Source organism: Arachis ipaensis, chromosome B04, assembly GCF_000816755.2.
Source record: "Arachis ipaensis cultivar K30076 chromosome B04, Araip1.1, whole genome shotgun sequence".
Classification (NCBI taxonomy): domain Eukaryota; kingdom Viridiplantae; phylum Streptophyta; class Magnoliopsida; order Fabales; family Fabaceae; genus Arachis; species Arachis ipaensis.
The window spans coordinates 111,627,085-111,637,793 of NC_029788.2; the positions used below are offsets into that span (position 1 = coordinate 111,627,085).

At 33.8% G+C, this 10,709-nt stretch overlaps 2 protein-coding genes across 3 annotated transcripts in view; one reads left to right on the forward strand and one right to left on the reverse strand.

Moving 5' to 3' along the window:
* The window catches only part of LOC107639579 (spore wall protein 2), a 5,928-nt gene extending 3,425 nt beyond the window's left edge, over positions 1-2,503 (forward strand). The window contains exons 3-5 of one of the 2 annotated variants that reach the window (XM_021121595.1): positions 431-543; positions 1,631-1,715; positions 1,806-2,503. In XM_021121595.1, the coding sequence (XP_020977254.1) occupies positions 431-543; positions 1,631-1,715; positions 1,806-2,092 (485 nt within the window). In that variant the 3' untranslated portion in view covers positions 2,093-2,503. Of the gene's footprint in view, positions 1-430; positions 544-1,630 lie in introns of both variants that reach the window. The other variant, XM_016343120.2, reaches the window with a different exon arrangement.
* LOC107639578 (leucine-rich repeat receptor-like protein kinase PXC2) lies at positions 6,289-9,891 on the reverse strand. The gene is made up of 3 exons (XM_016343118.2): positions 9,113-9,891; positions 8,076-9,006; positions 6,289-7,979 (listed from the first exon to the last, which is right to left on the reverse strand). Exons 1-3 carry the CDS (start codon positions 9,600-9,602, stop codon positions 6,533-6,535), a joined length of 2,868 nt encoding a protein of 955 aa, XP_016198604.1. The 5' UTR covers positions 9,603-9,891; the 3' UTR covers positions 6,289-6,532.

The window sequence follows — 10,709 nt, forward strand, 5'->3', positions numbered from 1 at the left end:
CATGTTCTTCACATGATTTAAAAAACAGAAAACAACGTGAAAAATCTGTGTCATTGTTGAATAAAAGGAAAATTTTCATCTGGGCAAAAAACTGAACAAATAAAAAAACACCTGTTATTAAGCCTTAACGGGTACCTTCATCGCATGAAAGCGAAGATTACTAAAGAAGCCTCCTTATATATACTCCCTGCATTTCATATTTGATTTGTCATGTTAACTTTCTGGCACATTTATAAATATTAAAATATCTCTATTTATCTAGAAACATGAATTTATAAATGTAACAGCAAGTTATAATGACTTATCGATATGGAATGCAAGGAGTAATTCAAAAGGTTTCATTCAATTACCTTTGGTATTGTAGTATTGGTTTCATAAAATTCAACAATATAAATTCATTTGCATTTATGTTCCTCGGAAAAATTACCAGATCCAAGATATGTGGTTGTTCTCCTTCATAATGGAGGATCTGACACCATCAAAGTGAAGCTTAATGAAGGTAATGTTGAAGGCATTGAAGTCGGCATACAGAAAACAGTGAAGGTACTAATCATCTAGTCAATTTTTATCTTGAGCCGGCTTATCTTTTCCTTCATATTGATGTTTTTATTTATTTTTCAAGGTGCGTTTTTCATCTTTATACTCCTTCCCACTCCAATATGAATCATAGCTGGAACTCATTGTAATAAAACATGGTATATTAACAATATTCTGCAAACATTTGTTTTGGCATATTTTGGAAAAAAGACGTGGTTCGTGTTAGGGAAACTGATTGTTAAATAGTTTATGGCATGGATCAAATATGGAAAACTGATTTATGATTGGGCATTGTGGTGTAATATGATCAATGTAGCCATTCCTCTACTTAGTGAAACAAGGCTTAGTTGTTGTTAAATAGATTATTATTTGAATCAAGGTCATCATTTGCAGAACTCCGTAGGTTATGAAATTGCAGAATATTATGATTCATTCGGATGCAGAGTTATTAAATTATGGATTATAGTGGAATCAGTGACCGTTACTCTATTTATCTTAGGGGTAAGGAAGAGAAACAAGGTTGTCTAGGAACATTGAAGAACAAGAACTAAAGAAAAAAGTTTTGATGTTTTTAACCATTCCAAATTTACAGTCTTCTTAAAACTTTGTTAGTATTATTGGTGCTGCCTGTGAAGCTTAATTTTCAATAAATCACAGTCAAAATTCCATTTGTTTTCCTTATTTCCGATACTGTAACCATCAAGAATTTAACCATTTCCTTTATTTTGCATTTCATTCTGTTCAATCCACCAAACTTATTATTACCCTCCTGAGCTACTGAAATTATTGAATTCAATTCTTCTGTAAATGATTTCTGATTAAATGCTTGTTTAAATCCACTGATGGTAAGAAACCAATTAATGTACAAACTTTATTATAAGTAAGCCTTAAATTAGTAAGTTGATAATGGCATTCTCCTCCAAAGTCGTCTTCAAAAGTTAATCCTGAGGCACACTAACAAATCCCGGTGGATATGCCACCACATCTCAACATCTTTAGAATAAATTTATGACTAGAAACTCTTCACTGCTTTCTTGATTAAGTGTAAGATTTGCATTTCTCTTACTATTTGCAATTTGCTCTCCGTTGTCAGGTTAACATTACACTAGCTACTAATGGAAGAACCCAACTGACTTTCAATGCTGGAAAAGGAGATTGTGTGCTTCTGCTTCATATGGGTATTCCTAAACCCAAAGGGGATTTTCCTATTCACTTTCCTTCTCGTGATAAAATTTTAACACCAGTCAACGGCGCTTATTTTCTCATAGTGGCAGTAGTAGTTCTTGGAGGGACATGGGGTTGCTGCAAATTCGGGAAGAAGCGACGTGGCGAGGTCCCATACCAAGAGCTTGAAATGGCAATGCCTGAGACTGTTGCAGCCGCAGCCAATGACATTGAATCTGCTGAAGGTTGGGATCAGGTCTGGGATGATGATTGGGATGACGATGTGGCAGTGAAGTCGCCGGGCACGCGTCATGTGGGCAGCATCTCGGCGAATGGCCTTACTGCTAGATCATCAAACAAAGATGGATGGGAAGATAATTGGGATGATTAATTAGTTTTTAGCAGCATGCAAAAGACAACTAGAGGAGAGGGATATGAACATCAAAGTGTGATAGGAGGAGGGTGGATGCAGAAAACAAAGGTGAAAGTAACATTTGAGTTGTAGGGTAAGATTCAGGATTGACAAATATGATTGATGGGGACTTAACTTTGATGCATGTCAAAGCAAAGGGACGGCAAAAAAGGAAAGTGTGTGTAACAGTTTTTTACACATTGGATTGTTAATATTGGAAGTGTAGTAGTGAATACCCTGTGGCCTACTAGAGAGACAAAAGGAATCTGTAAATCAAATTATAGGAGGTAAAGAATATTTTTGTTCCCTTTATAAAATCCATACATATCTCTATACCTTTTTTGTGAACTCATGCAAACAATGTAAGTTAAAAACTGTTTTTTTGGGTTACTTTTGGAGATCAGGTTTCTCTATTCACAGGTGTTTGGAGTAAAATATCAAATATGTAGTAGTGGATATTGTTAGAATCTGCATTGAATGTGTGCTCTAAGAGCATACAATACCTAGGGGTGAATGATGGTAAAATGGTGAGTAAATAGTCATTTTTCACCCGGAAAAAATTACAATTTTGATAAAATAGAATTCAAAGATGCAAGTGACAAAATGACTTTCAAAGATATGTTTTATTTGACAAAATAAATCAAATATATATAAGTATACAAGTAATTGACTAAATATTTGGTTCAGTTTGTCAAACTGAACATATAATTTTGGTGGGATGGGGGTCATTTTATTATTATATCTTTTAAAGTTTGTTTTGTCAAAATTATAATCTTTCAAGGATGAAACTGGTTATTTATTCTTAGTATATAGTTGGATATTTTGCACTTTATTCCTTACCAATGTACCCTATCTTGGTTCGTGGCTTAAAGATTAGTAAACGGATGATAGATCTTTGGTTCATCCAAGTTAAAGATTTTCAAGTTATCATTTGAAAATTCCCATCCTTTGTGAATGGGATTCCACTAAACATTACCCAAATGTATCTGCTTCATTAACCCTAATTTAGTATTAGACCAAGAACAAAACCAGGGAAGAACACTATCTTCAAAATATATTCAGAACAAAAGATTTCAAATCGTTTATTACAAAGATTAGTGTATGATTTTCATTTGAATATCCTAAAGTTAGTGTTTGTATGATACACATAAGATTCAAATAGTTTGAAACATAGAGCAATGATATATCATTTGAAATGCACTCATGCACACTCTATGTCATCACTCTTTGGCTCTCTTTGTTTCTCTTTCTCATCTACGCATGCTTATTTAGAAAGGCATACGCACCTAAGAATAATTATGGTTCCATGCACTACTTTATTCTTCTTCAAGGCCAAGACTGAGTTTGTTAATCGTGTCTCCACAAAGTAAAACCCAAATGTGGGAGCAATACACAAATAAATAATGTATTGCACACATTTGAACAGATCATGTAGCACATGCAATCATGCATGATAGTACTCTAGATAGATTTGGAGATTTATTTATTTATTGTTATTGGATGGGACCAAAATTTAGAGTTTTAGAGACCCATAATTTGAGAGTTTATTCTAGTATGCGTGTATAAAAGCATATTTTAAGGATATCATAAAAGAAAATATTTTATTGTATTCTTAAAATACGTTCTTATAATACATATTAGATAAATTCATATATATAAACAAAAAAGATTATGCAAAAAATTTAAAAGTATATTATTTTTTCCTTCATCCTCAATTTTTATGTTTGTGACAGACTTAGACTCATCTACATATTTGGTGTTAGACAATATAAAACCTAAAATGCCAAGATTTTGTTTTATAGAATGTATTTGTTAGAAAGAGCAAGCTTATGACAAGGTTATATTTGATTTTAATTTTTAAGTGTTACACTCAACAAAAGTCTTACCAACCGGATTAGTTAAAACGTTTAGCTTAAGGCACAATAAAAATACAAAATAAAAATTTGTTAGGCCATAATTTAGTTTGAATGTAGATAATCCGTAACCACAATGATAACACTCATCTACATGTTTCTATTTTACATTTGGACATATTATTCATCTTAGTATAGTATATTATTTGTAGCGTAAGGTTAAATCAATAAGCTACATCATCAAACTTTTTAAATTTTAATTCTTTTGTGTGAAGAGAACAATGGGGGGAAAGTGTTCATTGTTGGAAGTGGAACATGGCATGATTACAGTGCACTGCACCAAACGTTGCCGTTTGAAAAAGCTTTTTAGTTGGTGCTCCTTTTTAGGGCATCTTTGTGTTGTGCTTTCATTATGTCCACCAAGAACCATGAACCCTACTTCATAAGGTTTTCTCATTTACAACAATGCATTTATTTAGCATATTATTTTAAAATGGATTTAGCCAAATTTGGACTGTTCAATGTATTGAAAATTTGCTAATTTTATGTTTTTATTTTTTAATAATTAATAATTTATTTGCGATACTCTTAATTAGTGTCTTTAAAACACTTATTAGCAAAATCCTTTTAAAGTTACAAGAGACATTGATCTCGTAATTTTGATATATATGATTACAATGTTTTTTTTCAATGAATATGTTTATAAAAATTGAATTTTTTTTAGGATATTTTTCAGAAAAAATTATTACTATAAAAGTTTTGCTAATTTATGTCATAAAGGCATGTGTTAAGTATATCATAAAAAAAATATTTTATAAAAATTATTACAAAATTAATTTTTCTTTTACGTTTTTAATGTATTAAATATATTAAAAGTATTAATTTTTATTATTATTATATTTTTAAAATGTACTCTTAAGACACAAATTAGTTAAATCTTACTATAATACTACTAATCAGTATGTTTATCAAAAATTAAATTTTTTTTAGGGTATTTTCGAAAAGATTATACTACATTACTACTTAGCACGTATTCAATAATTTAGTTTAAGAAAAGATAGTAGTAAGATACACATGTTTAAGGTCTCAATACTTTCACAAAAGTTATACATGAAACAATATTTTATAGTATCATATAAGATATAATTATTAAAATTAATTACAAGCACAAACTGAAATGCCAGTCCCTGAGGGTCAAGTTAACTACTTAACTATTATTGTATTTTTTTTTTTTTTATAATGCTAAAGTTCTCCCCAACCTGGTGTGGAACGTTTTACTAAGATAAAGAAAAGAATTAATGCGAGTTTAAAGTGTCAATAAAGCAAAAGAGTGCTTTTTGCCTTTACCATTTCTTTTTCTTCCTCCTTCCCTGTTTCCAGCATTATTTGCAGTAGTGGCTCACATTTTATTTTCTTTTTATAAAAAAATAAATGCGCATTACATGTGAGAGACATAATATCAATTTAAAAGTTTATATCTCATTTATTAATAAATAAAAATATAAAATGCAAATTAATAACTTATATAATATCTCTTTTTCAGAAAAAACCACATTTAATCAAATAGATTAGAATGTTCTATAAATATCGAAACCAACATTTAATCAAATAGTAAATAGATTGAATTAATACAATGCTCTATAGAATTGCATGATTAGATAACAACACTTTTTATCCAAGTTAAACAATGCGCCGCAGAGCACTTAGCTTTGTTCCCTTTTGCTTTTGGTTTTATTTCTAAATCTCAAGTTTGGCTTCACATGTGAATTGAAACTAAAAAAGCAACTTGTTTGGCATTTTTATTCGGATTTTTTTTTTATATAATTTAATTTTAATATTGATTCAATTAAATTCATCTTTTTGAATAATTATTCATACAATGAATAAAAATAGTTCTTTTTTCATATATGATAATACGTAGTTAAATGTACGTGTAAACTTTTTATACATTAACCTGTGATTCAAAATAAAATTAAAAAATAAATGATTCCTTAACACCTAGAATTGCATTAGAGTTTCCCCCTTTAAAGTCAAGAACACACTAATCAAATTCACATTTTCATCATTGACAATGATACCTTTCATATTTGATTTGTACAAGCTTCCACATTTTTGAGTCATACCCCAGATGTGAAAAGATGTGATCCTTGAAAATGTGGAATTACCTTTATTCAAATCAAATATAAACTAATTGAATGAATCAATATTCCTTTTTCACTAGTTTTGCGATACTCATAAGTAGTAACTAGTAAGGACATGATGAAACATAGAAAAAATGCACCAAATACTTTAATGCAATCTATCATCTAAAAGAAAAATTGTGGTTAAAAGATATCATTCTGTTTAACTCTTGAACTGGTGAAGAAAAATCCAGCAATACAAAGTGAGATGACCAAAAAATAAAAGGAAAATAAATCTGGTAAAAAAAATACAAAAAATTGCAACAACTTAAACAAAGGAAAGTTTTGGTTGAAAATTCTTTGCATGTGTATAGCTTCAAACTGGATTGTTCTTCACCAATTACTGCAATACTGTTCTTGTTTTCCTGAAATCACTGCATCAAAATTCATTCTAACTCCTCTTGTCCTTCTGAAGGGCATTGGATTAACTCTAGTATGTTGATTACCTCGGCCATATCCGGCCGGTTCGACGGCACTTGTGAGGCACAAATCAACCCCAATTTGATCACAGGAATCGCTTCTTCGGCTGCGAAATTACCAAGTAGCCTCCCATCAACACATTGCTCAACCTTGCCTTCCTCCAATGCACCTCTCACCATGTCACAAAGAACAACCACATCATCCTCCATGTATTCCACAGGCCTTCTTCCAGTCACCACCTCAAGAACAAGGATTCCAAAGCCATACACATCACATTTCTCGGTTATCTTAACTGTTCGGCAAGCAAACTCCGGAGCCATGTAGCCGAGCGCGCTTTGAATTTTGCTGCTCAAAACACAATGGTCTAGCATTGGCAATAGCTTTACTAGGCCATAGTCTCCTATTTTCGCCTCGCTGGAACAATCAATCAGTACATTGGTTGACTTAAGATTGTAATGGATTATGTCCATCTGGTGCAAATGAGCTAACCCTTTTGCCATGCCGAGAATAATCCGGAACCTTTGTCTCCAAGAAAAGACATCTTTGCTGTTATTATCATCATGGAGGAGTTTATGCAAACTCCCTTTGGATAAGTACTCATAAATGAGAAGCTGCAAAGATGAAGTCCAGTAATAGCCTTCGAGTGTCACCAGGTTTTGGTGTCTAACCTTGCCGAGATTTTTCACTTCCCTTTCAAAGTCATCTTGGGACTTGATCAAACTGGACACTGTAAGCTTCTTGATTGCAACAGAGTGGCCGTCTCGAAGGACAGTGCGATAAACAACTCCGAATCCTCCACGGCCAATTTCACTGTCTTTATTAAGAAGATTATGAGCTCCATCTGCAAAGTCTGCATCACCAGAAAACATGACAAGCTTGCCATAGTTTGGATCATTTTCGGGCGAACCACTATAGTCCTCACCACCAGAGAATGCAAACTGAGCAGCCGAACGAGCCATTGAATTGCGCACATGAATGTTTAAGACTGTAATAGCCACCACACCAACGGCTATAAAAGCAGCTGCTCCTATAGCAATAAGAGCTGAGATACTGAGTATGATCTTATGATGGCGATTCTGGGCCGAAATGCTGGAGTTGGAACTTGAAGAATTCGGGTTTAAGACAATAGGTTTCGGGTGGTCGGATGGACAGGATTGATTGACAACAGAACCACATAACAATGAGTTGCCGGAGACAGATGAGGGTGAGATGGTGTTGAAGAATCCACCCACTGGTAGCTCACCTTGAAGCTGGTTGTAGGATACATTAAAACCAAGAAGGTGCGAAAGATTTGTAAGCTCCTTCGGTAAACCTCCAGAGACTTCATTCCATGACAAATCAACATATTGAAGATTGGTGAGGTTTGCAATTGATGCTGGGATTGAACCAGTAAGCTTGTTGTGAGAAAGTATCCTGTACAATTCAATTGAAATGCATAACCAAACAAATCAATGTATGTTATATAGAGTAAGGCATCAAAGATTGAAACTATGGTTTTTGAAAGCTTACAAAGATGTTAAAGATGAACACTTGTCGATTTCGGCTGGAATTCTCCCACTTAGGAAGTTCCTTTGTAGCCTCAATTCACTGAGTGAACTTGCACCTTGAATTTCAGAAGGAATGCTTCCATTAATCTTGTTGTCACTCAAATCAAGAATGTACAAAGATTTGAGTTCTCCTATGGTCACAGGAATCGAGCCAGAGATATTGTTGCCGGAAACATTCAACACTTGCAAACTGCTAAGGTTCCCAATGCCATATGGAAGCTCACCAGAAAATGCATTGGATGACAAATCCAACACTTCAAGATCATGGAAAGGTGAACCTTGCAAACCCATTATGAATATCCACCAAGGAATATGGCCTGAAAATTCATTCTGGCTTATGTCGAATGTCGAAAGCTTAGAACAATTCGCCATCGAAAACGGCAAGTTTCTTGTGAACTGATTCCTGGACAAATTCAACCTAAGCAGTGAGTCTAAATTCCCTAATGATTTCGGAATCCAACCGGAAAGTTCATTAGCTGAAAGATCCAAAATCTCTAGACTTTTCAACCCTCCAATCCAATCAGGAATGGTTCCAGTGAGGGAATTTCTCTGCAAACTGAGTGATGTGCATGAAGTGAGTCTTTGCATTGACTCAGGAAGTTCCCCAGAGAGAAAATTACCACTCAAATCCACTGATTTCAAAACCAAGCACCCTCCAATTTCTTCAGGAATCTTTCCACTAAAGTGATTATTCTGCAAATTCAACTCCCTCAAATCATACAGATTCTTAATTCCCTCAGGAATCTCTCCTTCAAGCAAGTTATTTGACAGATCAAATGACTGTATTGCCCTCAAGAACCACACCCCAGATGGCAATATACCAGAAATTTGATTGTATGAAAAGTTAACATTCACCAATGTGGAGCATGAGCTCAAGGAATCAGGAACCTTACCTGCTATGTTGCACAAATAAGAATATTAGTACTGAATATGATAGTAGTATTTGATGCATATAGTGATAAACAAGTAAAATTGAAGCATATGAGCATCATATCTGACCTGTGAGGTTGTTCTTGGCAAAGGAAACTGTTCTAAGAGAGCCACATTGGTTGAAGAACCCTTCAGGGATTGAACCAGAGAGATTGTTGTCACTAAAGTCAACAACTTGCAATCCACCAAGTGATGAAGGAAGATCAGGGTTTATGGTGCCAGTGAAGTTGTTCCTTGCAAGTGAGAGAATCTTTAGATTTTGAAGCCTCAAGAGTCCTCTATCAACATGGCCAGAAAGAGAGAAACCATCAAGAACAAGGGAATTGACCCTTTTTGTTGAAAGGTCACAATCCACACCATCCCAATTGCAAGGGGTTAAATCATCTTCATTCCATGAAGAAAGTTTACCCTTTGGATCATCCAAACCGGCTTTGAATACAATCAAACCCAAAACATCATCATTGAATGAAGTGTCATCAGATAGCACTGGTTTTGGTGAAGTAAAAAGAATCAGAAACAGTAGTAGGAATATGCAATATGATTGCACCTTCATTTTCATAGTGTGATCTATGTATCTAACAGAATTAAGGGAAAGTTTTTCTCAAATTCCAAAGGAATTGAAAAACACTAACATTTTCTTTCAACAATGAAGAAGAAAAAGAAGGTTTGGTAGGAACAGCATATGCACCACCAAACAAGACCAAACAACAAACCAAACAGCCTCAAACAAAAAAGGAGGGAAGTTTCTTCTGAGCCAAAAAAGGAGTGTTCAAAGGACAACAAGCTATATAGAAAGGAGACACTATGGATGAAGAATTTCTGCAAGAATCCAAAATATCACAGTGGATGTCTTAACTATTCAGAATTTTCAAATCCCGTCCATTCAAAAAAGAAGAACACAACACTCACATGGTACTATAACATGAATGCGTTCCCACTTTCCAGGAAGTAAGAAGAAGAAGAAGAACACACACACTCAGAGAAAAGGAACCAAATTCTATAAGGAAATCGCATAAGCAAAAATGGGTGTTGCCGAGTTGAGCTTCTTATGCAATAAAAAGAAGAAAATTTTGATTTTTATTCTCATATTCTTTTTTCTGCTTTTTTCATTGTTACAGTGGGAAGTGATTTAATAAGCTAGCAGGGAATTGGGTGAAAGAGTGAAGAAGAAGGTATAAAGAATTTAATGATGGTTAGGAAGAAGGGGGTGCCTCGGGGTTGGAGAAGCCATTAAAGCAGCCAGTGTTGGATTGGGCAGAGTTGCAGTTTTCAGCTTGAAATTGAAATGAAGCAAGAGTGAAGAGCTTGAAGCATGTGTGTGCATTATGGCAGTCAGAGAAAAAGCATAATAATAATAATAATAATAATAATAAATAGTAGTGATTATTTAATGGAGAGATGTGTGTGTTTCTATTAAAGAGAAGCGAGGTTGGTGTCAGAGAGAGAGAGAGAGTAAAGTAAAGTGAAGTGAAGCATTTAAAGCTTCCAACGTCCAAAGAGAGAGAAAGAGAGTAGCATTAACCCCTTTTACGGTTTCTGATCTTTCTCTCTCTCATTCTCACTAGGAATAGTGGAATACACAAATAATTTCTATCCGAACTTTCTAACTCTCTAATAAATTAATAGCTGTATTTAATATTATTATTTTAGTTTCTAAAAATTTAAC